Source organism: Aspergillus pseudodeflectus (assembly GCF_044049435.1).
Source record: "Aspergillus pseudodeflectus strain CBS 756.74 chromosome Unknown BJX68scaffold_1, whole genome shotgun sequence".
Classification (NCBI taxonomy): domain Eukaryota; kingdom Fungi; phylum Ascomycota; class Eurotiomycetes; order Eurotiales; family Aspergillaceae; genus Aspergillus; species Aspergillus pseudodeflectus.
In genome coordinates this window covers 301,033-328,457 of record NW_027263777.1, presented here as the reverse complement: position 1 = coordinate 328,457, position 27,425 = coordinate 301,033, and the positions used below count along the sequence as shown (strand labels likewise).

Here is a 27,425-nt window from a genome sequence, read left to right as displayed (position 1 = left end):
CGTAGCTGAGCGTGAGACCAACCGAGGGTGTTCAATACAAGAGCGCGCTATGCGAGAGCGGCGCGGCGTTTGGAGGTCCGGGCAATATATCGGTCCCGACTCGAAACTTTGGGATTTTCCTGCCCAAACGATTTTTATCGAGTCGCCAGTGTGTGCTCGATTGGGAGGGTGAGATTTAGAGCGGACACGTCAATCTCAGCCGTATACACCCAACAGAGCTCAGCCACTGTCTCAAACCCTTTTCCTTTTGCTGGCGGATAGCTGTAAGGACCGTCGGGCGCGAGCAGCGATACAGAGGGCTTGGGATGGTACAAAGCGACGCTATGAGAGCTTCGATAGTCGCGCGGCTTGTCGACCAGAGATTAATCTGCTTCGACGCGCCCAAACACCAACGACGGCTTTTCACGGGTATAAGGTCGACTTTGTCCGGGTATTAGGCACGGTTGCTCGGATCGCTTCTGAGTAGTAGAGTGTCTGCTTGATTGATCTGTAAAGGAGGTGATAGAGATGTTAGCGGGGTGTTCGAAGAGCGTACTCGTGCCTTCTCTTTGACGGTGATTCCGTGTCCTCGGACCGGTGGTATGATTCTTATGGCGATGCGGAGGCGCAGGAAAGCTAAAATTGCCGCTTTTCTTTCTTCCTGACGAGAAAGAGAAAATGCCAGCCTAATTCCTTATGGCTGAGCGGGGATTCATTCTGCGAGCGAACCCGACCGATGCCATGAAGTTGTACCGAGGATCTGATGAGGTGTCGACCGGAAGAGGTGCGTCATCGAGCCGGGGGAGCAGGTGCGACGAGGACAAGCGCGAAGGGAACAAGAAGTATCATACTCACCAGGGAAATATTATTTGGACGAAGGGAGCGACTTTGGCGGAGAGACTGGCGCGGCCGAGGGGCCTGGGAGAAGGGGGGAGAAGAGGAGAGGAGACGCAGAAGCTGCGCGCTGCGGAAAGAGTAAATACAAGACCCAAACATAAATACAGGCTGAGCCTGGGCCAGGCAACCTCGTGACTTACTACTCGTAGCACTCAAGGGAAGAAACAGACCGTGTATAGTAGACACGGTGCAGCTTAGATGCACAGGGCCAGATTTGGCGCGAGGGGAAAGGAAAGGAAAGTTTTTTAGGCGGAGGGCGAGGAGGAAGAATGCAGCGCTGTAGGTATAGAAATAGAAATATTAATAGCAAGAGCATCGAGATAGCGGAAATTGAGGAAGGTTTCATATTTTACATTCAGATTTCTTCTACCAGCTCGCCAGTGGAGCCTCGACGATCTGAAGAGAGCTGTGGATGGACCTCTTGTCTCTTGAAACTCCCAGCCGTCGTCTATACTTGTCTGCAGACCCTGAATAGCCTCATCTCATCTCGTGCCAAACATCTAGGACCACATGGATCTGATACAGTCCACGCTCCGATCCAGACAACGAACGCATGACCCTGTGAAGCACAGCAACTCAAGGCAAGCCTCTTTTTAATCTCATTTCACTTATTTCCTCAAGAGTGACGCGCTGTGCATTAACTTGCCCATCGTGCGACAAGGCGATCGTTTCGAACCCAATCAAGCCCGGGTCCCAGACCATCCGGTCATCTCTGGTCTTGATTCAATTTACCTGAACGAACAAAACGTCGATTTCGCCGCATCTGGCCTGCGAATGGTTCTAAAGTCAAGAAAAAGCAATCATGCGTGGACTCGCTCATTCTCTCCAGAGTCTCCACCTCAAGACGGCAACAGCCTCACAACGTGGAAAGGAGTCTCATCATCATGACAGAAATCCTTTCGGCCTTCTCGGTCCACTCCTGGGTGAGGCATATTCCGAACGAGGCATACCAATCACGAGGAAGTATGGGGAGTTGGATAAAAGGAGTAGATGCCCCCTTTTGGTGCCGAGCTTCGCACAGAATCAACGGCGCAAAGCTAATTTCCTTCTAGAAAAGTTTGGAACTGGGCACCGCGTGGCACGTTGGACTGCATGGGGAAGTCTCCATCGTTGCGACCTACGTCAGACCGTCAGGGGGTACGAACGAGGAGTGTGTTTCCTGCAAGAGACGGAGGGAACTTGATCGGACAGGGGCCTCATCCCTGCCTCAGCCGGGTCTTAGTCCGTCAACTATACCGGCTAGTGAACGGACCTGAGGAAAAACGACTTCAGGGAGGCTTTGAGGTTTGAGCTTGTGACGGCATTTCGCGGCTGAGGAAATGGATTGGACAGGCACATTCCAGCCTGGACTCCTCCATCCACGCTAAGGTCACTAACGGACTCGTACAGCACGCTAAGCCAGTCCACTTCCTTCCACAGACCTTCTAGAAAAGATCCATGGGAGCACTGTGCCACTCCGGCCCCAGCCGTGAGGGCGGCAATTGGGCGACAGACCGGAGAGGCCCTATCTTGCAAGCAAGAATATGGCCACGCTGGTGTTACAGCAGCACGCACAAGTCCGTGGGATGTTGGTTGACCCGGGATTTTTTGGCTGCAACTGCGGCAATTCGATTCACCCCCCTTTGGCCCCTCGTTCGGTTTTATTCTTCACATCCGAAGTCATGCAGCACTCAACTTTGGGAAAGGTGGTCAACCAGTCTAATCCTTCCTGCTGCAGAGGTCCGTGATGAAGTGAATTGATGGTTCTAGGATCTGCCCCACGCTTTGGGCACCGGGAGTCTCAGACTCACAAAAATGGTGGCATGGATCATGCTTCATTAATAATTCCTCCCAGGATAGCCCGCGCCCCACACTATCGCCGACATCCTGAAATCGGAAAAAGAAATTCAGGGGCCCTGGATCTCGATCGATGCGTGGCTTACAAGCCGAGTAACTTGCTGCAGCCTGCTTGTCGGCCTCCAACGGCCAGAGAGACAAACTGAATCGTGATGAATGACTCCGTAGTGCGTATATCGCAAAGGGTTAAAGGAGTTACACTGGGACTCCCCAGGTTTCAACGGGCCCCACGCAACTTCTCGAAGCCTTCTCTGGCCCGATCTGGCTTAGAATCGTTCCACAGCCTTGCATACTCCGTACTTCCTACTACACTTCCTTGCGCTTCTTCACTGGCCTAGTCTCGCAAGCCATGCCCAGTCGAGAGAATCGCTTGGTAGCGTATCTCTCGAGGAAATAATATCAATTATCTTGCGTACAAGCCGATCTACCAGGCTACTATCTCTCGGCAATGTACCGATTGTTTACTAGCGAGTGCAAACCACTTCACACCTCCTTCTGCTCTGAGAACACCGCCAGACTGGATAATGTGGTATCACAAGCAGTCAAAATACCTGTCAGGCATGTACTTTCGCTGTCACACTATTTACTGGACCATGTGACATTGAAACCGTCAGGGATATCAAATGAGCAAAAGTACTTGTACGTCCTCAAGTTCACCGACATCACCTGATGTACAAAACTGCATCCTCCCAATCCGCTTTGACGAATAATGTATAGGTGCCTGGAGGCAGGATCGCCGGCTCATGGCGCGATAGCCCTGCCCTTGGATTACCATCATCGACCCCATAGGACGATCCCTAATTTGATCCGAGCGATCGCAAGCGTAGGACAAGAAACAACTGGAGCTCCGAGAATAGCATTGACTCCATTATTGACACCGGAATGAAATGAAAGAGGAATGCTTCTGGAAAGGTACGTAGAAGCGATCTGCTGATGGAGCACAAGCTATGAATAGTAATCACTACTACTATTCAGGGGCTGTGTGGAGCTCACTAGGGAACCGTTTGAGGCCTGAGAACAGCCACTCCTGGCTGACGGGTTGGACCAGAGTTTGCAACTCGGTGAGGAGGATAACTGGTAGCCGTAAGTATACAGTATACGTGTTCTTGACATCATTTTCCAGCAACGCGCTATCTCGCAGGGGCTTGCATATTATCAACTAAGGTGAAGAATCAGCTACGCTTTCAAGGCAGGAACATATCAGCTCCGCAATATGTCGATACCCAGGCATCAACTCTATCTTATCTTCCCCCAGCACCAGGGCCAGGAAATCCCTTTCCTGCTCTCGAGCTTCCACAGACTGCCACACATGCACTTTCCCCTCCCCAAGCTCAAACCGTACTTCGGCCCCATCGCGCCGTGCAGACTCCACGAACTCCTCTATATCGAAGCGGAATAAGGGCTCCGCTGTACCCGCAGAGACCCACGTCTTCTTCGGCAGGATATCCTTCCACGAACCGCGCTCGGCGGCCGGGCGCGCAAAATTTCCGTATAATTCTGAGTGTCCGAGGGGCACATCATGGCGCACTAATACAGAGAACCGCTCGAGCACATGTTTGAATGCGGCACTGCGGGGGTCAAGGTTCCGATCTTGTGCTTGTGCGTCTGGGCCGCAAGGATTTAGATTCACCCACGGGCTGATCAAGAACGCTGCGCCGGGCTTGGGATGGGCGGTTGGCGGATGACGTAGATTGCGCTGGTATAGGGCCACCAGAAAGGATACTATCAGGTGGCCACCAGCTGATTCGCCGATGAGGTACAGTTTGGATTTATCCACTTTTAGCTCACGCGTAAGCCAGGTATATGCGGCTGTAGTCTGGTCGAGCTGTGTCGGTAATGGCGCGTTGGGCACAAGAGTGTACTCCAGAGAAAACACAGCGACTGTGTGGTTCCGCCGCGATAGGGTTTCTGCGATGAGGAGTAGCTCAGGTGCATTGTCCAGTGGGTGACCCATGACATAGCCTCCACCGTGGAGGTGGAAAAGAACGAGGTCTGCATCTTGAGGGCGATTTTCGATAGACGGGTCACGGTAAATCCAGTATCCTGCAAAGTCTGGCCTCTGCACTCTCTGGGCGATCCGAAACGGAGCGTTGGAGTACCGGAGGGATTGTTGTAATATATTTGCGTCCTTGTCGCTTGCGCGCTGGATCACGGACACTGGTAGATAACGACCGAGGCTTCGACAGTTGAGCAATCTGTCATGTTTAGGCTGTTGGTGTGCACATACCATAGAAGAAGATCATGGCTAATCTGCTCAGTTATGCCATTCCACCGGAACTCATTTATGGTACATAAGGATGCGAGCACTGACAACGGTGCATACACAACCAGTGTAAGCAGGGTAGAGCAGATATCCCATGCCGATAGTACCGGTGTGCCGCGACCACGACGACCGGCTACGCACACATTCGACATGGTCAGGATATGCTTAAGAGATTTCCGTCAGAACCGTCTCGAGAGCTTTTGTCTAAGAGCCAAAATGCGAGAGGAAATGCTCGTTTGAGTAGTGAGATTCGTCCTCGTCGATCATCCACGGAACTCATAAATTCGGCACTCACAGGCCTCCCGTCTGCGCATCCGAGGAACGACTGGGATCGCCTCATCACGCGGAGACTCAGGACATCTGTAAACGAGAAGGTTTGATGCTTGTAGTCTGGGTATGAAACGTGCCGACAGATGATCTGACCGACGGACAAGCTTCTGATACAATCAGCTTGTTTCAGATCGGTCCTTCTGCGTTTGACGATCCTTCATCTCGACGATTATCTCGCGGAGACCTTCCTCAACTCCAATGCTCTGCAACAATCGTCCATTGTACCTGGGATATCTTGAAGAGTTGACGATGTTAGGGGGATATGATACAGCCCACAAGTCTTGGCATGTTTGTTCTACATCTATCATCGGAGGTTCGGAGATCGTCCCAATTTCTCCTCCAATCTTGGATTCAACAACGAAGCTGAAAGAGCGCCAAACCACGCGCAATTGGCCATGGTACTTCCTTCTCCTCCCGAATTCTACATGAACACCTTTTTGTGGAAGCTACTCCTAACAATCATAGGTCCCCATACACTCATAATCGACCAAAGCTCACATTCAGTCTCCGCACCGGAATAACCTCAAACCCCCAAAATCCGGCCTTCGCGGCTCCCAGCCGGAAGAAAAATGGCACCCCTTAGACCATCGTTTCGCGCCGCCTCCCTCTTCCTTCGCCCTTTACCCCGCCGCTGTCACTCAACCTCCGCCACATCCTCCGTCTCCGCCTCCGAAGTTTCCCACTTTTCCTCTCTCGCAAGTTCCTGGTGGGACCCCATGGGCCCCTCGCGGGTCCTCCACCTTATGAACCCCCTTCGCCATGACTTCATCGCCTCCTGCCTCTTTGACGCACCCCCAGAAAACACGTTGATTCCGGGAGCCAACCCAAACCCACTACACTACCTTGACGTTGGCTGCGGCGGCGGCATCTTCGCTGAGTCGCTAGCGCGCACAATCCCGCTCCCTGAATTGAAGACAGAAACGGCCGTAGAGACAGTGACCCGCGCGGCGTCAATAACAGCTATTGACCCCACTTCTACACTTATCCAGATCGCGCGCGATCATGCGCGCAAGGACCCCAAGGTTTCGGCACACCTAGACTCGGGACGGTTTCGGTATGTGAACTGTACGCTTGAAGACGTTATCGCACAAACGTCAACGAGTACGAGTTCATGCCTGGACGGCGCAGGAGGCGAACTGGTGAAGAGGGAAGATGGCTTTGACATCATCACACTCTTTGAAGTCATCGAGCACATTGACACAAACGCTTCGATTTCCCCGCTCTCCTTCTTAACGGACTGTCTGCGCCTTCTTAAACCGGGTGGCTGGCTGGTCGGATCGACGATCGCTCGGACGTGGCCCTCTTTCCTGATAAATCAGGTCATTGCCGAAGCGCCGTGGCCGATCGGTGTGGTACCCAAGGGTACGCACGAGTGGAGGAAGTTTGTGAATCCGGATGAGCTGGAGCGCTGGGCTAGCGAAGGATTGATGCAGTGCTCAGATCTAGAGCGAGGTTCGATTATGAGGAGCGGAAGCGAGGCACTGAACGGGATGAGGTGGAAGTGCGAAGGCGTGGTGTATTTTCCTGGTCTAGGCTGGAAGTTTTTGCCTGGTTCAGAAAGTTGGGGGAATTACTTTTGGGCAATTAGAAAGGGGGTATGAGCTTGTGACATGGAACTCAACGCCTTCATGTACTATAATTATGAATAGACTTTGTAACAGTACTACTATCCAGCGAGCAATAGGTGCATGGATCCAATTTACTACTTCAGCTGCTTATGATTATCATATGGGCCGAAGCCCTATGCAAACAGGCACTACCGAAGCTTGAAAGTTTAGCACGGGGCCATCAAAGAGTTACTTTGAAAGGGCAGCATACTCCACGTTTCCGCGCCAAAACCTATTGAGACGGAAGTGATATCGGGTTGCTGTCCGTAGCAGGAGCAGCTGATGGGTTGGAATGAGCATTCACATTCTCAGGCTTACTTCCTCCTCCCCTTTCCCTTCTTCTTCGAACCGCTTGGAGGGTCAGGAACGCTAACAGTCCCCTGAACAACCTCTTCACCCTGATCTTTCAGCTTCTCGGATCCGCTGATGAAAAACGTCAAGTCCCGATTCTGCTCGGTAAGATCAATATTTGCCGCCTTGAGAGTCTCAACTTCCGCCGTGAGATGCTCGATCCGCTCCATCAAGCTCTCATTAATAGTTTTCTCCTCGCGCCACTCGCGCTCCATCTTGCGCGCCATCGTCTCGAACTTTTCCGCGCGTTTCTCTGCTCGTGCTTTATCACGTTCCAAGTTGGGTACAGTTTCGTTGCATAGCTTATCGTAGTTACCTTCGACGCTGCGAAGGGTGGCGGTGGCAGTATCTGCGGCTTCCTGGGCGGATGCCGCTGCTGCGCTGGCCTGCGAGGCTTTATCAACAGCCCGTTCGAGGATACCTTCGAAGTACGCTCGCTGACTCTCAAGCTGGCTGGTTAGAAGATGCGTGTATTCGACGCTCATATTCTCCAGCTTTTCACGGGGGACTGCGTCGGTCCAGTCGGGTGGGTCGAGGGCGCTGTTGTCTGCCGCGGGGAGCTCCACAAGCTTCCCGTCCGTCTTGCTCTGAATGATTCGGTGCACATATGCGTCTCCAACGTAATCCCAAACACGTTGTGTAGAAAGGTCCATAGCAAAGGCATGTGAGGTCTGACTATAGTGCGCGAATGCGTGAGCGCTATCGTACCGCCCGCACCCGACATTGCCGCATATGAGGCAGACCCAGAGGTTGATATCCGAATGGCAGGTGCTGCACTCGGCAGGTTCATTGTCGCCAAAGGAGAGGCCTTGACTCGGTTTGCGGAATTCGTCTTGAGTATAACGGCAGACAGGGCAACCGCTTCCTTTCCACTTTTGTAAACAGGTGCAGTGAAAAACGTGCTGGCATATGATGGTCAGCAAGCCGGTAGTTTCATCCATTCGCTCAAGGCACACAGGGCATGTGGGTAACTCGATCAAGGACGGCGTTGGGGGAGCGAGAGGTTTTGTCGAGAGCGAGGCTGAACCTATAGCTGCTGGCTGAGAAGCTGTCGTATGCGGGGGTAGTGAAGTTTGCTGTGACGCCAACATGTGAGCCTGAGAATCCGAGTCGACACTTTGTATCTCAACGGTCTTCACAAATACGACATGGCAAGTTTCAGGCTGGGAGGACCTGAGAGTTAGTAAGACCATGACGGAAATGAATAGGAGCAAACTCACCTCCATGCTATTGAAAATCTTCCCGTTCCACTCCCTCTGCCATTTTCTCGCTTTTTTACCACTCCTAAACTTCATCAGAACCATATACCGATTCGCGCGCGCTGTCCGTATCATCCTAAAGTGACTGACATCATCCATCGTCGCCTCGCTTACAAACCCAAGGAAATCAGAGGCAGACATGTAGGACGGCACAGCAAGTACGCATAACGTCGTGCAGTCCTCCCCAGGCTGCAAAGAAGATTCAACACCCTGTGGACGCACTTTGCTGCTGCTGCCCGCACCTCGTCCAAGCTCCTGTTCCGCATATGATCGCCTCACAACTGCGGCAGATGATCCTTTTAGCTCGGCGGGATAGTCGTCCGCGACCAGATACGGAGTCTCTTGGGCATCCCGGTATAAATGTACAACTCCCCAGACGCTCTCAGAAGTTTTCTGGTCGAGTGGGAAGTACTGGCCCTTGGTGCGGAGGCCTCCCAGGATATCGGTCCCGATACCCGTCGTGACCGGATTCTCCCTAACGAAAGGTACCATATCAATGCACTCGATAAAGATCTTGTCTAGTCGTAGGTCCTTCTCTAGCTCGGATGCGCTGATGCGTGATTTGGTGAAGGGCGATACGGAGGGCGAGGAGGAGGGGCTAAGGTTCGGTGCGGAGCGGGTGCGGATCTCACTGGAAGAGTCGGGGGAGTCGCATCGGTGTTTCTTGTATAGCTGATGGCGAATATCGCGGTCTGTAGCGATTGACGAGCGCTTTTGGAAGGGGAGGAGAGCCTCGCAAGCGGAGTCGAAAGATAACGAGGTTGTCACCGATGGGTCTTTGGCAAAGGTGTTGAGTTCGGACTGCGGCCGTGAAAATAAATCGATCGCGAGATGGTAGAAGTAAGAGGGCATCCCGGTCGATAACTCATGTTGCAGAAACTTGTCAGTTCTTGACAGACCACAAATTATGTCTTAAAGATGCCGTCTTCTCAAGACAACGGCCCGTGGCGTTAATCACGTGATAATTTATTCGTGGCAAATGCTACGCTCTACTGCTCCTGGAACTACGGATTGACTTGTGTAAGGAAGATAGATGCCTAGCTTAGCTCGGAAACAGGCTATGTGTTTCATTTAGAACTCAGGATAAAGGTAGTAATATCGTTCGTTATACACCATCAAGGTGACATGAGGTTGCAAAGAAGGTATGAGAAGGTATGCCCAGATTAACCGTCAAAAAAAAAGAATAACCCATCCAACGCCGCGCAGGTCTGTTAACCCATAGATGAGCCGTAATATGATTCAAAACAAGGAAAGTCATCAGTTGCCACCACGAAGGCGGAGGACCAAGTGGAGCGTGCTCTCCTTCTGGATGTTGTAGTCGGAGAGCGTACGTCCATCTTCCAACTGCTTACCAGCGAAAATGAGACGTTGCTGGTCTGGGGGAATTCCTTCCTTATCTTGAATCTTAGTCTTGACGTTATCAATGGTGTCGGAGCTCTCAACTTCCAATGTGATCGTCTTTCCGGTGAGTGTCTTGACGAAAATCTGCATACCACCACGCAGACGGAGGACAAGGTGGAGCGTGGATTCCTTCTGAATGTTGTAGTCTGAGAGTGTGCGACCATCTTCAAGCTGCTTTCCAGCGAAAATGAGACGCTGCTGATCCGGAGGGATACCCTCCTTGTCTTGAATCTTTGTCTTTACATTGTCGATTGTGTCGGATGACTCCACCTCCAAGGTGATTGTCTTTCCTGTAAGAGTCTTGACAAAGATTTGCATACCACCACGGAGGCGGAGAACGAGGTGAAGGGTGGATTCCTTCTGGATGTTGTAGTCAGACAGGGTGCGGCCATCCTCGAGCTGCTTGCCGGCGAAGATCAGACGTTGTTGGTCGGGAGGAATACCCTCCTTATCCTGGATCTTCGTCTTCACATTGTCGATGGTGTCGCTAGACTCAACCTCAAGGGTGATTGTTTTGCCGGTCAGAGTCTTGACAACTACATAAGAGTTGTTAGTGTTACGAAGAAATGGAAAAGGTGGCCAACGAGTGGCGAATCCAGGATAACTTACAGATCTGCATACCACCACGCAGACGAAGCACAAGGTGAAGTGTAGACTCTTTCTGAATGTTGTAGTCGGAAAGGGTACGGCCGTCCTCAAGCTGTTTGCCGGCGAAGATCAGGCGTTGTTGATCAGGGGGAATGCCCTCCTTATCCTGAATCTTGGTCTTGACGTTATCGATGGTGTCACTGGACTCGACCTCAAGGGTGATGGTCTTGCCAGTAACTGCAGGAGAGATAAAGCGTTAGGTACTTCTCCGGTGTTATCGGCGTGGCAAGAGTACTTACGGGTCTTGACGAAGATCTGCATGATGCTGGCGATAAGAAATCAACTAGTGTGCAGACGTGGAGGATGTAGAGAGAGCGAGATAGGTGAAGAACGGTGGAAGGTAGAAAGTCTCACGGGTGAGAGGTGGAGGTGGAAGGAAGTCAATCACGAGAGAGAAGGAGAGGGGAGCGCTTTAAGTACCTTCCGAGAGGGAGGGAGAAGAGGGAGGGGAGGCGAAGCAACTTAGTCAGTGTCGGTCAGCGCGATTCGCCGATAACGTGATGTCAAGCCAGGCTGAAGCCGGATTGGCAGAGCCATGTCATTACAAAGACTCAAAAAGGCGCTCTCAGCGGCAGGCACCCGGGCGTTTTCTTTGCGATCTTTGGTTCTGGTGGCTACTAGCACATTCCGTCGCCTTCTGCCATTCACTATCCGTACTTTGATGGGAGCGCAGGTCCCCCAACCTTGCCCCCCGTTTGACACGTACCTGTCAACCAAGCATTGCAGGGCTGTTTTTTTTCTTATTGTCTTCAGTTTCTATTCATCTACGACGGCACTTCAGAAATGGTGAAGCCTACGGAGTATTCGTACGAGCAACTTGCTTGTCGATATGGTTCCAGCCACCGATGACTCAAAGCACTGCCACTAGCCACTCTGATTTGGCTCGCAGCCCTCTTTCCGACAGAATACGAAGGACAATTTCGGGGGCATCCTGCAATATCGACAAACGCCTGACGAAGAAAAAGGCTGGTCTCACCTCATCTGAAAGTTCATGCTCGGTATCATTCTCGGGGGAAGTCCAGTCGAGGCCAACTCCGTCCACCGCCACTGACGCCACCAGTTGTCGGCCGTGCCCCTGTCGATTCGGCTTTAGTTGCTAAAAATGAAGCTTCGCTTCCGAGACTTGACTAAACTTGCATCAGTTCTTGGCCAACCCCGTTTGAATATCGATGGCCATTGTCCGCTTCCTTGCAAAGTTGCGACAATCTCGGGGAAGGATGAATGACGTGTGTTGTTCTCCTTATCGGCCGGAGGTGGACACCGTGAGACTCTAACGAGGCGCCTATGGGTCTAGCGGCCTTTCTGGGGATCAGGTGATCGTCGCATGCGGTTTGGCTTGCTGGCTTCCCCGCTTTCCGCAACCCGCTTGGAACCAAAGAGGTTGCCCGACTCGAGTCACCATGGCCAAATTCATCAAGTTCCATATTGGTCTCCCTGCAGATTCAGAGCAACAGGACTCATCAAGGTTCGCGTGCTTTGTACTCCAGGCCATGCCACAGCGTATGGAGACGCACCTCCGGATGTACACGTGGATTGCCAGTGACCCCCTCGTCTCCGCAAGATATGCAAGGGGGAAAGGTCAATATGACCAAAAATCAAGTTTGAGCTACCAACGGTCATTGAGTTGCTAACGCAACGTAGTTCGCTCGAGATACTGAGTTCATCAGAGCCAAGGGCAGTTGAATTTCATCATTGAGTTCTCGCGAGTAGTATAATCTTGAAATAGCTTGGTATAAACATCACCCGGCGCTTTCTCGGAACTCCCCCGCTGAGAGCGGCCAACATCCGTTACTTAACGCAAGAATTCAGAACGTAAGAGATTAAGTACACAATTGCAAACACAGTAGTATCATGAAGCGAGGGCTAGCTTCAGCACAACTCGACAACTCAGTTGCCGCCATGATTCGCTGTTGAATATTTTCGTGACCGTATAATATCGTGACATCGTGATCTTCATCATCGCTGCTGTAAGTACTGTGCGAGAAGGTACAATCACTGAAGGGAAGAAAAGAGAGCATAGCTTGGATACATAAACAGGTGTTTCAGGCTGGAACTTTGGACTTGCTGGTCAGGAGGTTGGGGAAATACCAGTCCCCAAAGTAGAAAAAGGAAATAGCTGAAAGGCTGACGAAGACCGAGACAATCAAATGCAAGTAGACAGACGGAATTGCTAAATAGCTTCACTGCGAGTCTCATAATCATAAATGCTGGCATATCTCATTCAACTTTTGCGTGTCGTTAAATGCCGAGCCGTAACCTATGTGCTTCAATAATCGTTCTAGTTCGCTCGAATAACAAGTCTCGAAACGAATTTGTTCGATAGGCAGTCAAAGTCATTTCTGTTGAACTTGGTCGCTGAGCGGCCACGGAGGTAACTTTCTGCAAGGTATTAGCACGGAACGTTTCACGAAAACGATGCTGCAGGGCGGTGGTGCATCTTACCAAATTTCTCAACATGCTGGCGAACTTCGGTCATAGTGTTGCAGACATCAGGGTTTGATTGGAGCAGATGGTGGTGCTTTGACGTTTCCCAGTCGGAGAATGCCGGCAATTTCTGAGAAATCGCCTGGAATAGGCCAACAATGACACCGACGGGTGTAGTCTCCATGTCGGTGCAGAACTTGTCAACAGCAGCGGCATCCTTATCACAGTCAGAGCTGTAAGCAGGAATCGTTTGTAGGGTACTCACCGGAGTGCGGTAGTGGCAGTCAAACTGCATTTCTTCCCAGACTGCCAAAAGAATTGACGCCAGAATGAAAATCGTGGGCCAGTTCTTCAGTTTGTCACCACTGTAGACGCTGGAATAGAGGCTGGACAACTCCTCCAAGACATCTTTCTGCAGTTCACGCCACATATTTGCCATAGCACACTTGATCTGGAAATTGATCATCACAGGTGCCATGGTCTTCCCCTTGAACTTGCTGGTTTGATCTTGAATTTTTCCTAAGAAACCGTCCTCCTCGCCCAAGCCCTCAACCATGGTGACATGGAGCGTCAGATTGTAGGCAAGAATGAGCTTCAAAGCTTTGCGAATGACAGGCATCTTTGTGCGGAAGTAGTACCGGAATGCTGTCTTGAGCATTTGCGTCAAAAATGGCGTGCCCTCAAAGTAGTCGTCGATGAACTTTTCAAAAGTGCCGTTTCCATCAATATGGCGGTCTAGGTAATCGGACAACATGGCATGCGAAATTCCCTCCATACCAGCAGACAGTTTCGCGGTCTCAACTTCATACTGGGTAGGTTCGCGGTTCATCGTTTCCACCCAGTCGATGCTAAAGCATTGTTCATTGTGTACGTATACTTCGCGGGCGTTGATCGGAAGAACCTGACCGTAGCCGTGAGTTATAAATAGAGTCTTTTCGTGTTCTGAGAAGCCTTTAATATTTCCCACGGAGAATCCAAGGGTGATGTGTCGCTCATAATCGGCTTTCCAATCCTTCATGAAGTAGCCTATCTCCTTGATGTCGATACGAGTGCAAGGAACCTGCCATAGCCTGGCATGCGAAGGTTGGCAACCAGCGCATGGCTCGCCCTTATCGCACTGTTGAGGTCAGAATACACGGAGCTCAAACTTGTTATGGATTCGATGGAGTCTTACAGTCTTCTTCAGAAATTTACAGCGCAGGCACGCTCTCATCTTTCGTATTTCGCTAGCCTGTTTTCGCTGATCCGGTCTCAAAGGACCCTTGCGCTTGCCAACCTTCTTCTCAGTGGTCTCGGACTTGCCGTTCTGAGACTGCTTCCGGACCTTGGTCTCTGCGGTTCTGGCGGCTATCGGGCTCTTGCGAGACGGCTTTCTGCTTGGCGGTGAAGAGGATGACTGGGAGCCTGAAGAGCGAGTCGGCGAATTATCCTTTTTGGCCGGCACTTGAATTGGTCGGACAATGGCAGCGGGGCTAACTGCGGTGGGTGATTGTGACCCATGAGAGATGTGGTCAAAGGACACACGGCGGTTCACGGGACTGTTATACTCAAAGTTCGTTTCCGAGCAAGGCGAGTTGACAGGGTTGGATACATCGACAAAGCTACCGTAGGAGGTCGAGTAGGATGATTCCGACAGGCTCCTATCGTGGAGAGTCTGGGTCGGGTTGATAAAGACCTGGTCCGGAAAAGAAAACTCGTGCGAGTGTCTCGGTTCAATCATGCTCCAGCCATTGTCGCTACTGGAGCTGGTGAGGGATCGGACTTCCAGATACGTGTCCGTCGGTGAGCTGCTCTCAATCATGCTTTGGGGAGCTGTATATGATGACATGTTTGGAAGGCCGTGAGGTTGGAACCCGAGAAGGTCTGTTTGGAGATCCTGGTAAGGGTATGATACCATGTCAACGGGTGCGGCGAGCGGCAAATAAGGACCGTCCAGCAGGCTCGTGCTCATCTGACCATGAGGCCCTGACATGAGATCAACGGGCGAAGAGTGGATAGTCATGCCATAGCTTGCAGTCGTGAACTGGGGCGCGGCGGTTGCCTCGTCCTGAGAGTAATGAAGGTGGGGTTGTAGATGTTGGAATTGCCAGTCAACGATGAGGTTAGCATCCTGGGCTACCGACTGTTCGAAAGCGTGACCGCTGGTTTGTAAGGGTGAGATGTCTCGCGAACCGTCAGTCCGCTGGGAGGCCTGGTGGTCCACCGCCACTGGCCATGACTGAGGCTGAATGTAATTTCTCGAGTCATAATCGAGACCGATGAAACCGTCGCCGGTCAACTCGACATTTGACATCGTCGCAGCCGTCTATATCCCGAGTATCGAGGGAAATAGAAGTGGAAATCAAAAGAGATGGCAATATAATGGCGACGGGCAGAGGAAAGAGGTAGCACAGGAGAGGAAAGGGGATCAGAATGGAGTTATGACCAGGAAGCCTCAAGGAAAAGGCTCTCTCGGGTGAGCAGAAAGCCCAGAATCCGGGGGTGCGAAAGAGAAGAAGAGGGCAGGACGATAGGATGAGACCATGGCGGGCAGAGAGCGGTGGGGAGCAAAGCAGCGGTGAAGCGGGAGGTGCGTGAGCCGGAGATACGCTAGGGGATCCTAGGAAGGTCGAGTTATCGCTATCGAAGTGGGGGCCATCTTAATGCCACACGATTGCCTTTTGTTGGCCAAAACTTGCGCCCTCGATGGAGGCCAAGGCCGGGAGCTCCAAGTCCAAGCCCGTTGGAGGCTAGTGCCCCTCGCTACGTACAGATTCCAGATGGTCGTGGCAAGGATAATGGGATGATGAACTTGATGATGAGCCACTAAGGCGAGCGGCCAGTCCCATGATGTCCTTAGCGGGTCTCGCCTGGGTCCTCTGGGAAGCCGTGACAATGCAAAATCATGGCGAGCTAGCAGTCTAGCCAGAGATGATATCCTCTGTCGTCTGTACCGATGCCCACAGGTGGACGGCGCTTCCCAGCCGCTGACAAGGCAAAGCAACATAATCTCGCGACTCGATTCTGCTCGTCATCATCACCTCGCATTCTACCATCGAATAGAAATCGCGTGCGCTTCTCAACAAGAGCAGCCAAGGCTATTCCAAACAAAGAAACTAATATTGGGTTGTCAACACCTGTTCCATGGCACCGTGCGGGCTTTCCGAGCGAGAAGACTTGGGACGCGCTCTCGGGTGAGGAAGATCAGTGGGAATCATGGCCTCAGATCGTTGAGGTTCGAGCGCCTACCATTGGTGCAGGCCGCCGATCCGAGAGCGTGGCAATACCGGTACGGAGTACGTAGAACGAGAAAACCTGGCCCGGAATGACCCCGCTCAGTCGCTGACAGGAGGAAGGACAAGGTTGTTGGAAGCACGGCCCTTGTCAAGCAGCAGTGAGTCTGACAGGGCTGCCTCCTCGGGGGAAATCAAAATCAACTTGTAGATACTACTACTGTGCGAGTATCATCCTTTTCTCCATGCTTCGCTATTCTTATGTCCCCCGATTCAACGGAACGCAAAATTCTCCGCCAGCTCTGTATGTAGTCAAGCACATAGCATGTATGCCCAGGCCTATACACGCCTAATCGAAAACAGAGGTCAATCAACACTGCACACATGTGCTTCTGTTGTCAACAAGGTGGCTGGCGGTGCACTAGCTCCAATCTTCTTTCCCACGCTACTGTGCAGCATCAGAGCAACATCTTCTGTGCTCGACTTACCTTTGTTTCGGCTATATTATTGACGCAGCCAAGCGAAAAATACAAGATCGTTGAAGGCGCAGGCGGCTGATAGCAAAGGCGATAAGCGATTTGGTCCTACTGCGTGGCGAGAGTTCTTCGGCTTGCGACTCTGTACTCCGTATGCAGCAATGCATCGGAGTATTTGGAGCATTCTCTCCCACCTTCCGTGTCGCAGTTGTGATGATCTACCCAGCACCATGCCCTTTGGTCTTCTCGACAGCTTGTATTGGGGGTGCAAGGGCCGCGAGGTTTCCTCTTCAGACAGATCCGGAGATCGAGTGATAGATCATATCCTGTTATCAGCCGAGCTGCAAGGCGGGAGCTCCTCCGTCCGATAGCTTTGGACATCTTGAAAGGATGGAACTGAAGCCCGAGAAAGAAGGGTCGAAAATCTTGGTTTGATGAAGCCATTCTGCAGCAGTTGATGCTATGAGGAGCTCGACAAGTGAATTCCTGACGATCGAGAGCCAGCAGTAGTAGTGCCTTTGATCGAGATCACTTAACTCTAATTCGGAAAGTATGTACCTAGCTGTGGCTTGGAGCCATCGCACAACTTGTAAAACACGGTTAATCGCTTTTGTCCTCATACATGTACTTTGGTCCATTTGCAAATGGAAGCTCTGGGGATTGCTCGCAGCGTCGTGGGCAACTGGCGATGCTGTGACAGTAGAAAGGTGGCATTGAGTTATCTGTGTAAGCACTCTGGAATAATAATCAGCAGTGATAAAGAGTACGACTAACTTTGAATCTTGACTGGGTTATGCAAGCCATCACAGCTGCACATTAGTTGCCTGTGAGCAGCGAATAATACAGAGGAGGAGACGCGGGTCTTCTGAGGGGAGGCTCGGCGTTGTCGCCCTTCAAGGCGTCGTCCATGGGTGTGGAATTGTTTCCAGTTATTCCGAGATCTCAACATGAAACCAGAGAACAGTAATAACCTGGAATGGGTTGCTCCATGACCCTCGACCCATCTTCTGGCGATCTTCGCGGGATCATTCAGAACCAGCCTGGGGCGCCTGCAGGCTGCAACTGACTTTGTGAACGGAACCTCGCCGTCTCAAGATAAAAAAAAAAAAAGCCCAGCCAAATGGCAGCGATCATTGCCTCATTTAGCCTATTGTCACGGGACTCTCGGGCGGTTATGGCAGGCGGCAGAACATGATGAGCAACACCGAGTCGCCCCTCCTCAAGCCGCTGACAGCACCGAGAAAAGAATCTACGTGCCTCAAATAGATTTAGGTGGACTGATCCGTGGTAACAGAATACCAATTCCTCCGCATTTTTCATGCTCTTCGCGCATCGAAAAAAGTGGGACAACGACAGTCTGTTGCGCAGTTGGCTGGCTCTGCCATCCTGGGCCGAGGGGCCCAACTCATCGGCAGAAAAGAACAATGGTCTCTCCAACAATTGTCAGCCAGGAGTGAACAATCGGAACATGCCATTGCTACGGGCGTCTACAATACTTCCTGCAATAACCTTTTAGAACTTGTCAGACTAGCGCTGTCTATATCTATCCCTTCTTTCCCTCAAAGTTCATGCCTGTGACCATTGCTGCACCGGGGAAAAAGCGTCGAAAGGTTCGGTTTCCGTCATCCGGTCAAACTACCCAGGTAGAGAGGCTTGCAACGAAATATATCAGGGCCCAGCAACCGGTCAGTAGCAATTTGTCTGCAGTGCTCGCTTCCAAATACCCGTCGTCAAGCCAAGCCCTCAGGATGGCCGAAGCCACACCACATCCTGCTGTTCCGGCTCTCTTTACAGAGCCTCCGGTGCTCAGGGACACTCTCATCACAGAAACAATTGAGCTGCAGGATGAAACACTAAACAAGTGTCTACCATTCCTCAAAGGCATTCACGGCAGTCAAAAGGGCCCTCTGAACCAGCACGGGGCTCCCCCGCTCAGACGAGATGAGCATATTGGCTATCTGTATGATTCCCTAGAAGACTACCCTTCGGGGTTCGTTGCAATGGATGCCAGTCGTCCCTGGATGACCTATTGGGCACTAGCTGGTCTGAGTCTCTTAGGAGAAGATGTTAGTAGACATCGTGAACGGTAAGCAATTGCCTGGTTCGGTTTCCAATGTCGCGCTTGCTTGCAGGTATCCCCTGTTGTATGGGGGGCTTGGCTTGAACAACCCCCTCCCCACCCTGGAACATCTCGTTCGAATCTCTATCTAAACCCATTTACTTCTTAGTACGATATCTACGTTTACCCCGATGCAGAACCCTGCAGGCGGGTTTGGCGGAGGCCATGGCCAAATATCGCACTGTGCATCAAGCTATGCCGCGGTGCTCTCTCTAGCTATGGTTGGGGGCGATGAGGCATTGAATCTTATCGATCGTGGAGCAATGTAAGACCCGTATTCACTCCAAAGATAAAGTTAACACACACTAACTTTGAACCAGGTGGAGATGGCTGGGAAAGCTAAAGCAGCCAGATGGAGGTATCACAGTCTGTGAGGGTGGGGAAGAAGACGTCAGGTATTTTCTCCTTTTTCAATGTTCTTGTGCACCAGCCTCAATTTACTAAATGCATAATTAGAGGTGCCTACTGCGCCATGGTGATCATCTCTCTTTTGGACTTGCCACTTGATTTGCCCCCCGAGGCCAGAGCCCGACAATATGGCCTAGAAACCTTTACAAGTGGCCTTCCGGAATACCTAGCTCGATGTATGTGGCCGCCAGCTCAAATACTAGAGGTAGCTAATGTTTCTAGGCCAAACGTTTGAAGGTGGGATTTCCGGCAGCCCCGGTACGGAAGCGCATGGCGCCTACGCATTCTGTGCATTGGCGTGTCTATGCATCCTTGGCCAGCCTGAGGCTACGGTTCTCAAGTAAGACGGCTGACATACCTACTGATCCGCTGGATGTTAACCATAGCAGATGCATGGACGTTCCATTACTTCTCTCTTGGCTTTCTGCTCGACAATATGCACCTGAGGGAGGTTTCGCTGGGAGGACCAATAAGCTGGTGGACGGGTGCTACAGTCATTGGGTTGGGAGCTGCTGGCCTCTGATCCAATCTGCCTTGGATGGAACTCAAACAGCTGCGTCCTACAAGGAATCTGCTGTCGGAAATCTCTATAGTCGAGAAGGGCTGACGAGATATATCCTTGGTTGTTGTCAGGCAACAAATGGAGGCCTCCGCGACAAGCCTGGAAAGTAGGTCGAAACTCCTATATTCATACGAGGTACATGCAAGCTCACTGATTATTGAAGACATCCCGATTCGTACCATACATGCTACACCCTCACAGGCCTCAGTTCAGTGCAGTATCGGCATTACCACACGGACGTCAGTGCTACTTCCAAGGCAGAATTCTCCGCGGCATTTTCATGGAAATATGTCCCCGTTCGAAATCCGGAAGGCCATGGAACGGATGTCAATGTGTTCGACGAGAATGACCGTCTGGCAGCGTTCCACCCGTTATATGTTATACCTCATAACAGTGCAGAGAGGATGCGTCTTTGGTGTGAAAATAGGCCTCTAGATGTTTGAATTTCAGGATAGGAAGCACTTAAGATAAGATGAGCAATTCCACGCGTATCAAGCACGATGATTGTGTTCATCAGGCAGTTCACATGGCTTCTCTATAACAGATACCAAGTACCATAAATTTCCCAGCGCTCACTGTCCGTGTACTGCCAACCGGCAAGGCACGAACGACAGGAGCAACAAGTCTAGTGGTAGTAAATGGTTAGTTTGAAGAGAAATACGCTTATATATTACTATTATCGATTTCCCTGTTCTGTCATGTGCTCCCAGTAGGTCAGTTCGGGGGCATTCTCAGTCATGTCCGTCAAGGACCAACCAGAGGTCATCATCAATTCCTTTCTTTTTTTCTTCCCACACCCCCCCCCCCCTCTTTCTCCGAGGTCACTTTCCCGATCCACCGAGTCAGTTCAGCCTCCCATCCTTCCCACATGTCTTTCTTTAAAAGTCCATCAAATTTCCTACCGGCTCGGGCCTAGTTCTCATGCACAAAGCCTCTAGAGAAGGCCGGCGGACGTCATCCTCACGGGCGCTATTGGATTCACAAGAGGCGAATATGTATCATCCACAATTCACTCAAACTTGAGCACTGCAACTCGCCGCAGCCAGCCCCTCCCGAAGGCAAAAGGGGAAATCGAGGCTGAAGACAGAACAGAGGTTGGCGTGTCTCCTTAAGGGTGTACTGGATATTCCCAGGATATCAACGGGCAGGAGAAAGGATCATGCTAATGCCGCTGCAAGGTTTAAATCTTCCTTCTCCTTTCACCTCGAGTAGAAAGGTGGCATGGGTTCCCCGCCGCGCGAAGCAAACGAAACTGCCAACTCATCATTGCATCTGATGCCTGCCCGTCAACATCAATAACGAGCCATGGCTGGGCCAATCTGACCTTGGTTCACCGATTAGCAATTCAGAGCTCCTTCGGTTTTTTTGCATTGTAAATCTCGTGCCACCCAGGAATTGTCGGGCCACGAGTGTCAATGCTCTTTTGCGTTCTTACGGTCCGGAAATGTTGCCATTGCTCCTTTCCTTGGTCCCCGTCTTCTTCCCGGTCTAAAATTCTTACCATTCAATGACCGCCATCGATTCCGTACATCGTACGCCGGCCGTCGAAAGTTGAACAAGTCATCCAAATCTTCCAAGAAAGAGGGCGCTTACTCGGAGCACGACCCGAGCTATAAATGGGACCTGCTGTCGGTTCCCTTTGCAAAAACTGACGATTAAATTGCGCTGACTCCTCAAGATAATTATTCACCCATAATATTGGTGGATATCCGGGGAATTCAGCCAGGGCTTCTCTGCGTGACATGAGCCAACCCCTCGTTGTGAATTGTTACCATTGTCTGCATTAGCGGACTCTCGAGGGGCTAATCCTAATTGATTCTCTTTTGTGCAAGCATTGCTTGATTCCTGCTTCCTTCCCGCTAGGACACCGACTCCATTGTTTTCATATGTTCTGCGCAATTCGAAGCATCCTTCTCTTCCTCAGCTTTTTCTGCACTCCCAGGGAAAAAGGAAAAAATCCAAGGATGACACCAAGGGACCCGGCAATCGTCTGCAGGAATTGGACAAGGCCGAGATGGCCGATTTGGCCAGGCAATCCTGAGCACCATGTCAATCTTCTCCGCCTAGATCAGCGGCGAATTACACCGTGGCAGATGGGTCGGTACATCCTAATCTTTTCATGCTGAACCACTGGCTACAAGCTATGCCAGCACATCAGGGTTTCAACTCCAAACAGAAAGACAAGGAGTCGATTGAAGCTAGGGAACTTTAGGACCACACTGGGCCTCCTCTTCTTCGTCTGCGTTCACGGACTTTGGTGGAGCAACCCCATTGCTCCAGTCGAAAACCGTTGCTTTTCAATACCGTTTATTATTTTCTTTTGCCTTTTCGCCTTCCATGTTTTTTTGTTCTTACTGCAGTATTGCCATTTACTCTTGCCCGCCAATTCATGGACCCCACCTGATTTATTTGAGCTCAATAGACCTAGCTAACATGATATTAATCGCCTACCTTTTCTTTTTTTTTCCCCTCGTCTCCCGCGTTTACAGGGTGTGCTACTGCCTTCCTAGGGTTGTTAGCTTCAAATCTCTTGTGGATTCCCGTCTCTTTGCTTGATCTTGGTTATCCTAAACCTCTTCGATTGAACTCCCTGTCGTGGACCTTTGATTATTGCAGCGAAACGTGGCCGTTGGGCATCAACAAACAACACTCAATATAGATTGCCGAAATTTTGTGCAGTCTCGAGAGATTCGAGGCAGCGAATACTGACCCAGCTTCGTCTTACGCCACACAATCTATTGGGCATCTACCTCATTTCGATCAGGATGTACTATGTCCTGTACCTTGCGAGTATGTAGTTCTCCTGTTTTTTTTTGCATCAAGTTTCGTGCTGCCGATGTGCTGTCCCGATTGGGCTCCCTCGCGTCGTTTGCGCCTCGTCCACGAGGGTTGTTGATTGTTGTATCTGCGAATTTGTTGTCTTCAACAGCCCGGAAAAGCAGCAAACCGTCATTAGGATAAGATGAAGGGCGGCCATCTTATCTTTCTTTTGTATGATTTGTTGATATCTCGGAGAATTGTTGTCATTGGCGTTTCAGGCTGGGATTCAGAACGCCTAAAATAATGTCCCACGTCCAGTATCCAATAACCATTGTGCAGGTCTCTGCCGACGCCGTCACTGGCCGGAGCCGATCTACGAATCTTACGCCAGCACTACGGGATACACCTGTATCGTTCGTGTAAACAACCGCGAGTACCAGACGGATATTGTTTGCGATTCTGATACCCTGGCTCAAGAAAATGCAGCCATGCGGGCCTATCTCATCTGTCGTAACTTCTCCGTCAATGATGGCAAGTATCCGGCGGGCCACGACCATGGCGGGATCGTACAGGGGATCCCCGTAGCCATCGGCAAGGGAAGAAGATCCTGCTACGCAGATGACAGTGACATGTCGACGAGCGAGGGCAGCCGAAGCGGAGGAAGCAGCCCTGAGAGCTACGAAGGCGGGCGACTGGGACGTGACCGGCGATCGGTTGGCCCGCCGAGGGCGCTTGCATTCAGCAGCCGGGACTTGTAAGCGACCCAAGATTCCACGCATTCATCTCGCGCAGGGAACGACGGCGAGAACACGAGAGGTTGAATTAGCGAGATGGGCGAGAGATGAGCACTTGGACGGCAGACGACATGCCTGTGATGAATTATGATTGATGACATGACCTGAATATCCTATAGATCGATATGACCCCATTCCTTTACTGTGATTGCCATTTGCTTGCCTGTCTTTAGCCGTTATTACTATCAGCATCATCTCCTTTACTGTGGAAAGGGAGAGACGAATCTGGTCTGCTGGCTGGTTCACAGAGTTCCAATGTACACATGATTATGCGTCGTGGTGGCCAGCGATCTGCCTCTATATTTTATATAAGAGATATTGTGTCAGAAGTTGCCTCTGTTTCTATTAAACAGTTTGATATCTTCTAGCTTCATCAGCAGGTGCTTTGCTGGGAACATTCCTAGAGTTCTTCCAAGTCCTTTATTGACTAAATAATTGTTGGTTGTACCATTGGAAATATATAGTGTTGGCCAGGAAAAAGCACGACTCTAGATATTCGAGCTCCACTAAGCCCCAAGAGCCTAAGCTACTAGTACTTGTATTTTAAATCCACTATTATCTACCTCAGGGCAACCATTCAGGCGAACCCGGTATTGTTGACAGTGTGTTCTCTGACCATGGTTCAAGACACGATCCGTGTGGCTGAGTCATCATGACATCACCGATTGTATCATCCCCAGACAAGGCACATCAGAACAACAAACTGGCGCATGGCCAATTCCTCAATTTGACCCTCAATTGAGGGAGCGACATCATTTTCATAGAGACACTAACATATAGGATCTGTTTCCCAGCGACTTGCTCTTTATCCTAGCAACTAGCAAGATACTACGGACGATTTTCTTCCCCGCACTCTTCTCCGCGCGTGCTCCCGATCACCAGGTACTTCCAGAGTTGAGAGATGCAACTGGCTTCAGGGACCCGCTATGCTTCGATGATACTACGCGATCTGGGCATGGGTAGACGGAATATACCACATACGCATGCTTTACAGTTTTGCGGACGGGGTCTTTATGGGGCATTGCGACACACACATGTGCTGTCGGAGCTACAACAATGGAGGCAGGGTGTGCGATCTGAGGTAATGAGGAGCGGGAGTGTACCCGCTGAGCTTGGACGGGTGCATACGCATTTGATATTGAATAAGGTACCGTATCGACAGCGGATGACCTCTGAGCACAACAGGTGGATGGCGACCCGAAAAAGTAGCCCATATGAGCAGAATGGGGCTGAGCGGCGTGGTGAGGGAGAGGGTAAGCCGCGGCGCGAAACCTATCCAAGGGATAGCTTTGGCCAGGAGCCGGAAAAGGGTATGTATGCGAGAGCATCTGCGGGCTGTTCGGAAGCTAATATATTAACAGGCAAGCTGTTGACTACCCCGTCGAGGCTGCTCAAGCTTCTGATACCATTACCGACTGATAACCCTAGTGGTAGGTCCTGGAAAGTTAGTGGCAAGGCTTGATAGTCCTAACTTCAATTTAGATGTCGAAACCATCGCTATACTTGTCCACTCACAACAGCCGTTATCGTATCTGGAACGACTGATTCAAGCAGAGCTGTCATCAATCGAGGAAGATGGATTCGAAAGACGACCAGGGGTGTCGTTTATCGCCTTTCAATTTGAAGAACATGCGATTCGTCCACGGAAAGCGCGCAGCAAGGGCAAGAAATCTTCTGTTGACCCGTCCCAGGAAATGGAAGTCGAGGAGGTGGCCATCGCAGATGACAAAGGGCAAGGCCATCCTGAAGAGACTCGGCCACCCAATGAAGAACTCGACACGTATACCTCCCTCCGGCAGGCACAGCCCAACAATGGAGAAGGCACAGATCAACGATATGTGCGATGGTCGCATGCAACAGAAATTGGCGACTTTATTCGGGATGCTGCGCGTGCAGGAGAATTTATTGTGGCTATCGAGGGCGCACCCGCTGGACTGGACCAGATCAGGATAACGGTTCCCTCGTTCGAGGAACGGACACATTTCCTTCGCATGCGGCTACGAAAGATATCAGACCGAATCCGCACAATTGCAGAGATCAAACACGAGTGTGACAAGCTGGCGCACCGCGGCGCGCAGCGCGTGGCTCTTGGTGGATTCGGAGTGTTGGCTTCCTGGTGGTATCTTGTCTATAAATTAACATTCGAGACGGACTTGGGTTGGGACACGATGGAACCAATCACGTACCTAGCCAGTTTGTCGACCCTGATGGGAGGCTACCTTTGGTTCCTCTATCACAATCGCGAGATATCGTACCGGTCAGCGCTTGACTTCACGATCAATGCGCGCCAAAAGAAACTGTATCAACTAAAAGGAGTGGACCTGCAGCTATGGGAGAACCTGATCTATGAAGCGAATGCGCTGCGCCGGGAGATCAAGACGATTTCGGCTGATTACGACACTGAATGGGATGAGAAGCTGGACGAGAAAGACGAACGTGTCATCGAGGTCTTGAAGCAAGAGCGGAACCAGAGGAATGACAAAGACGAGCATTCGGACGGTAAACGGGAGCGAGATGACTGATGGTTAGACCAGTTTTAGAGTGTATATATTATCTGTACTTATACTTTCCTCTGTCTATGAATCTATAGCAAAGCTCTTTTATCTAAATGCTGCTAATAATATCCTACTATCTCGCATGCCCTAGGTGTTCATTCCAAGATTTCTTCTGTCCCATGCCTCACCCGCCTTTCTCTCAATCACCCGCTCTTCACCTTCTCTGGCTTCACCTTTGCCCTTTGCAATACCACGAAAAGTTCTTCTAAAACCAAGCCTTTTCGATCACCGAAAGGCCATTGATACATCATTACCACACAAAATAATGCAAGATGACGACACCGCTCCTACTCAACTCCGAAAGCCTTCTCAGATACGGCCTACCGCGAGCACCAGGAGGGGGTAGCACTACGCTCCTCTTGAGCACCCTGACAGATCTGAGCTTCTCCGCAGAAACCCTCCTACAGAGCTCCCTCCAGACAGCAATCAGAGATAGAGATGAAAGCGGACCAGCAGCATCAATCCAGATATGGTATCCACCAAAGTCTGCACTTCTCCCGCCTCTCGTCGACCAGCACAGATACATCTTCCGGCGTTACTACAAGGATAGCAAGGCAAATATCTATGGGTTTGCTGTTCTCGCCCGGCGGATGAAATGGAAGAACTTTATTGTCGCTGATGAGCTGACGAAGCGTCAACTTCGGGGTGAATCGCTTGAGTTCGAGGATGAGAGCCTGACCGTGGTGCTCGTTATGTTCTGGCCAACACCCTCAAAACCACAGTCGACCACTAGTGAAGGTCTCAATCAGCCTCAGGAGCATGTTAGTGTCATCGTCAAGCGCCAAATGCTTGCTTGGGATGGCGTACGAGCCAATACTGGCCTTCTTGAACTTCTCGACACATTCCAACTGTCCAATGAATGTCTTGACCAGCCTTCCCTCTGCATTGATAATCACCTTGAAGATTACGGTCTTGAACTGACAGATCCCGGTCGTGCTGCCTTTACACCGAATGATGTGTCTATCACGGGACGTGAGGAGCTAGAGACTCTTGTTAGGAAAACCCTTACTGCAGATGACGCCTCTGCCGCTCGAGATAATAGACCGGATCGCTGGCCTGCTGCATGATACAGGCGGACGAGCGTTCAACAATCCAACATATTCAAGTTGCTGCAAGATATATGTTCTCTTGCTAAGTCCCTTGGCAGAGGACATTCGTGTTCGTCTAAAGTCTCATATCCAAGCAGAAGTTGATCGACAGGTTGATAAATGTTATAGATCAAATGAGAGCGACACACACCCTGAATCAGTGCTCAATGTTGAGATAAACCAAGAGAAAGGAAGACCTTTGATGACAGTGATGAGCTGGAATATCCCCATGTGCACCTGATTCCATGGTTTTATAACCATACCGCAACGTGCCTTGACCTGGAACGGCTCATGAAGCAGTTCCATAAATCGTTTATATGGAGAAATAAACTTGGTCCTGACTCGATACGTCTGACCCTTCATGTCTCGCAGGGCTTCCAATGCTCGACATTTGGAGCTAGAGTGCTCACGAGTACAGTGAAAAAGCAACAGCTCCAAGTGCCCGATTCGGTCAAT

At 50.9% G+C, this 27,425-nt stretch overlaps 12 protein-coding genes across 12 annotated transcripts; 7 read left to right on the top strand and 5 right to left on the bottom strand.

Annotated features, from left to right (window-relative positions):
- Positions 1 to 3,847: 3,847 nt before the first annotated feature.
- BJX68DRAFT_222401 (alpha/beta hydrolase) lies at positions 3,848 to 5,599 on the bottom strand. Its single transcript, XM_071037975.1, has 2 exons — positions 4,940 to 5,599; positions 3,848 to 4,889 (listed from the first exon to the last, which is right to left on the bottom strand). Exons 1-2 carry the CDS (start codon positions 5,125 to 5,127, stop codon positions 3,872 to 3,874), a joined length of 1,206 nt encoding a protein of 401 aa, XP_070905475.1. The 5' UTR covers positions 5,128 to 5,599; the 3' UTR covers positions 3,848 to 3,871.
- Position 5,600: 1 nt separating this feature from the next.
- Positions 5,601 to 6,949, top strand: BJX68DRAFT_222400 (3-demethylubiquinone-9 3-methyltransferase). The gene is made up of 2 exons (XM_071037974.1): positions 5,601 to 5,703; positions 5,771 to 6,949. The coding sequence occupies exon 2, from the start codon at positions 5,875 to 5,877 to the stop codon at positions 6,904 to 6,906; it is 1,032 nt and encodes a 343-aa protein (XP_070905474.1). The 5' UTR covers positions 5,601 to 5,703; positions 5,771 to 5,874; the 3' UTR covers positions 6,907 to 6,949.
- A 277-nt stretch (positions 6,950 to 7,226) lies between these two features.
- BJX68DRAFT_251442 (putative RING and UBP finger domain protein) lies at positions 7,227 to 9,374 on the bottom strand (the record flags this gene model as incomplete). Its single annotated transcript, XM_071042385.1, has 2 exons — positions 7,227 to 8,426; positions 8,484 to 9,374. The coding sequence occupies 2 exons, from the start codon at positions 9,372 to 9,374 to the stop codon at positions 7,227 to 7,229; spliced, it is 2,091 nt and encodes a 696-aa protein (XP_070905473.1).
- Positions 9,375 to 9,576: 202 nt separating this feature from the next.
- Positions 9,577 to 11,465, bottom strand: BJX68DRAFT_3351 (ubiquitin family protein). The gene is made up of 5 exons (XM_071048992.1): positions 11,278 to 11,465; positions 10,992 to 11,032; positions 10,811 to 10,836; positions 10,533 to 10,748; positions 9,577 to 10,459 (listed from the first exon to the last, which is right to left on the bottom strand). The coding sequence occupies exons 3-5, from the start codon at positions 10,830 to 10,832 to the stop codon at positions 9,780 to 9,782; spliced, it is 918 nt and encodes a 305-aa protein (XP_070905472.1). The 5' UTR covers positions 10,833 to 10,836; positions 10,992 to 11,032; positions 11,278 to 11,465; the 3' UTR covers positions 9,577 to 9,779.
- BJX68DRAFT_222396 (uncharacterized protein) lies at positions 10,974 to 11,585 on the top strand. The gene has a single exon (XM_071037973.1). It carries the CDS (start codon positions 11,107 to 11,109, stop codon positions 11,359 to 11,361), a length of 255 nt encoding a protein of 84 aa, XP_070905471.1. The 5' UTR covers positions 10,974 to 11,106; the 3' UTR covers positions 11,362 to 11,585.
- Positions 11,586 to 12,719: 1,134 nt separating this feature from the next.
- On the bottom strand, positions 12,720 to 15,674 carry BJX68DRAFT_3740 (uncharacterized protein). The gene is made up of 3 exons (XM_071049048.1): positions 14,170 to 15,674; positions 13,014 to 14,103; positions 12,720 to 12,950 (listed from the first exon to the last, which is right to left on the bottom strand). Exons 1-3 carry the CDS (start codon positions 15,286 to 15,288, stop codon positions 12,850 to 12,852), a joined length of 2,310 nt encoding a protein of 769 aa, XP_070905470.1. The 5' UTR covers positions 15,289 to 15,674; the 3' UTR covers positions 12,720 to 12,849.
- A 619-nt stretch (positions 15,675 to 16,293) lies between these two features.
- BJX68DRAFT_222393 (uncharacterized protein) lies at positions 16,294 to 17,808 on the bottom strand. The gene is made up of 2 exons (XM_071037972.1): positions 17,458 to 17,808; positions 16,294 to 17,374 (listed from the first exon to the last, which is right to left on the bottom strand). The coding sequence occupies exons 1-2, from the start codon at positions 17,630 to 17,632 to the stop codon at positions 17,016 to 17,018; spliced, it is 534 nt and encodes a 177-aa protein (XP_070905469.1). The 5' UTR covers positions 17,633 to 17,808; the 3' UTR covers positions 16,294 to 17,015.
- BJX68DRAFT_222390 (CAAX farnesyltransferase subunit beta RAM1) lies at positions 17,776 to 20,434 on the top strand. The gene is made up of 7 exons (XM_071037971.1): positions 17,776 to 18,769; positions 18,912 to 19,067; positions 19,123 to 19,197; positions 19,259 to 19,386; positions 19,433 to 19,550; positions 19,600 to 19,878; positions 19,936 to 20,434. The coding sequence occupies exons 1-7, from the start codon at positions 18,252 to 18,254 to the stop codon at positions 20,213 to 20,215; spliced, it is 1,554 nt and encodes a 517-aa protein (XP_070905468.1). The 5' UTR covers positions 17,776 to 18,251; the 3' UTR covers positions 20,216 to 20,434.
- A 1,570-nt stretch (positions 20,435 to 22,004) lies between these two features.
- On the top strand, positions 22,005 to 22,436 carry BJX68DRAFT_3257 (uncharacterized protein). Its single transcript, XM_071048982.1, has one exon. It carries the CDS (start codon positions 22,110 to 22,112, stop codon positions 22,326 to 22,328), a length of 219 nt encoding a protein of 72 aa, XP_070905467.1. The 5' UTR covers positions 22,005 to 22,109; the 3' UTR covers positions 22,329 to 22,436.
- Positions 22,434 to 23,552, top strand: BJX68DRAFT_3246 (uncharacterized protein). The gene is made up of 3 exons (XM_071048980.1): positions 22,434 to 22,562; positions 22,872 to 23,286; positions 23,446 to 23,552. Exons 1-3 carry the CDS (start codon positions 22,538 to 22,540, stop codon positions 23,453 to 23,455), a joined length of 450 nt encoding a protein of 149 aa, XP_070905466.1. The 5' UTR covers positions 22,434 to 22,537; the 3' UTR covers positions 23,456 to 23,552.
- A 487-nt stretch (positions 23,553 to 24,039) lies between these two features.
- Positions 24,040 to 25,886, top strand: BJX68DRAFT_3240 (uncharacterized protein). Its single transcript, XM_071048979.1, has 3 exons — positions 24,040 to 24,636; positions 24,688 to 24,756; positions 24,809 to 25,886. The coding sequence occupies exons 1-3, from the start codon at positions 24,228 to 24,230 to the stop codon at positions 25,846 to 25,848; spliced, it is 1,518 nt and encodes a 505-aa protein (XP_070905465.1). The 5' UTR covers positions 24,040 to 24,227; the 3' UTR covers positions 25,849 to 25,886.
- Positions 25,887 to 26,153: 267 nt separating this feature from the next.
- On the top strand, positions 26,154 to 26,948 carry BJX68DRAFT_260208 (uncharacterized protein; the record flags this gene model as incomplete). Its single annotated transcript, XM_071043839.1, has 1 exon — positions 26,154 to 26,948. The coding sequence occupies one exon, from the start codon at positions 26,154 to 26,156 to the stop codon at positions 26,946 to 26,948; it is 795 nt and encodes a 264-aa protein (XP_070905464.1).
- Between the last annotated feature and the right edge of the window lie 477 nt (positions 26,949 to 27,425).

Coding starts and splice junctions, on each gene's coding strand:
- BJX68DRAFT_222396 (XM_071037973.1), top strand. CDS start 11,107: ATGTCATTACAAAGACTCAAAAAGGCGCTCTCAGCGGCAGGCACCCGG.
- BJX68DRAFT_222390 (XM_071037971.1), top strand. CDS start 18,252: ATGCCTGTGACCATTGCTGCACCGGGGAAAAAGCGTCGAAAGGTTCGG. Junction 18,770..18,911: donor GTTAGTAGACATCGTGAACG/GTAAGCAATTGC, acceptor TTTACTTCTTAG/TACGATATCTACGTTTACCC. Junction 19,387..19,432: donor TCCGGAATACCTAGCTCGAT/GTATGTGGCCGC, acceptor TAATGTTTCTAG/GCCAAACGTTTGAAGGTGGG.
- BJX68DRAFT_222401 (XM_071037975.1), bottom strand. CDS start 5,127: ATGTCGAATGTGTGCGTAGCCGGTCGTCGTGGTCGCGGCACACCGGTA. Junction 4,890..4,939: donor AGCCATGATCTTCTTCTATG/GTATGTGCACAC, acceptor CAACTGTCGAAG/CCTCGGTCGTTATCTACCAG.
- BJX68DRAFT_3257 (XM_071048982.1), top strand. CDS start 22,110: ATGTTTTTTTGTTCTTACTGCAGTATTGCCATTTACTCTTGCCCGCCA.
- BJX68DRAFT_3246 (XM_071048980.1), top strand. CDS start 22,538: ATGTACTATGTCCTGTACCTTGCGA. Junction 22,563..22,871: donor CTATGTCCTGTACCTTGCGA/GTATGTAGTTCT, acceptor ACCATTGTGCAG/GTCTCTGCCGACGCCGTCAC.
- BJX68DRAFT_222400 (XM_071037974.1), top strand. CDS start 5,875: ATGGCACCCCTTAGACCATCGTTTCGCGCCGCCTCCCTCTTCCTTCGC.
- BJX68DRAFT_3240 (XM_071048979.1), top strand. CDS start 24,228: ATGCAACTGGCTTCAGGGACCCGCTATGCTTCGATGATACTACGCGAT. Junction 24,637..24,687: donor TGGCCAGGAGCCGGAAAAGG/GTATGTATGCGA, acceptor ATATATTAACAG/GCAAGCTGTTGACTACCCCG. Junction 24,757..24,808: donor ACCGACTGATAACCCTAGTG/GTAGGTCCTGGA, acceptor ACTTCAATTTAG/ATGTCGAAACCATCGCTATA.
- BJX68DRAFT_3351 (XM_071048992.1), bottom strand. CDS start 10,832: ATGCAGATCTTCGTCAAGACCC. Junction 10,749..10,810: donor GCAGATCTTCGTCAAGACCC/GTAAGTACTCTT, acceptor TCTCTCCTGCAG/TTACTGGCAAGACCATCACC. Junction 10,460..10,532: donor GCGTGGTGGTATGCAGATCT/GTAAGTTATCCT, acceptor ACTCTTATGTAG/TTGTCAAGACTCTGACCGGC.
- BJX68DRAFT_3740 (XM_071049048.1), bottom strand. CDS start 15,288: ATGTCAAATGTCGAGTTGACCGGCGACGGTTTCATCGGTCTCGATTAT. Junction 14,104..14,169: donor GTAAATTTCTGAAGAAGACT/GTAAGACTCCAT, acceptor CAGTGCGATAAG/GGCGAGCCATGCGCTGGTTG. Junction 12,951..13,013: donor CCAGCATGTTGAGAAATTTG/GTAAGATGCACC, acceptor AATACCTTGCAG/AAAGTTACCTCCGTGGCCGC.
- BJX68DRAFT_222393 (XM_071037972.1), bottom strand. CDS start 17,632: ATGTTGAGATCTCGGAATAACTGGAAACAATTCCACACCCATGGACGA. Junction 17,375..17,457: donor TAACCCAGTCAAGATTCAAA/GTTAGTCGTACT, acceptor CTACTGTCACAG/CATCGCCAGTTGCCCACGAC.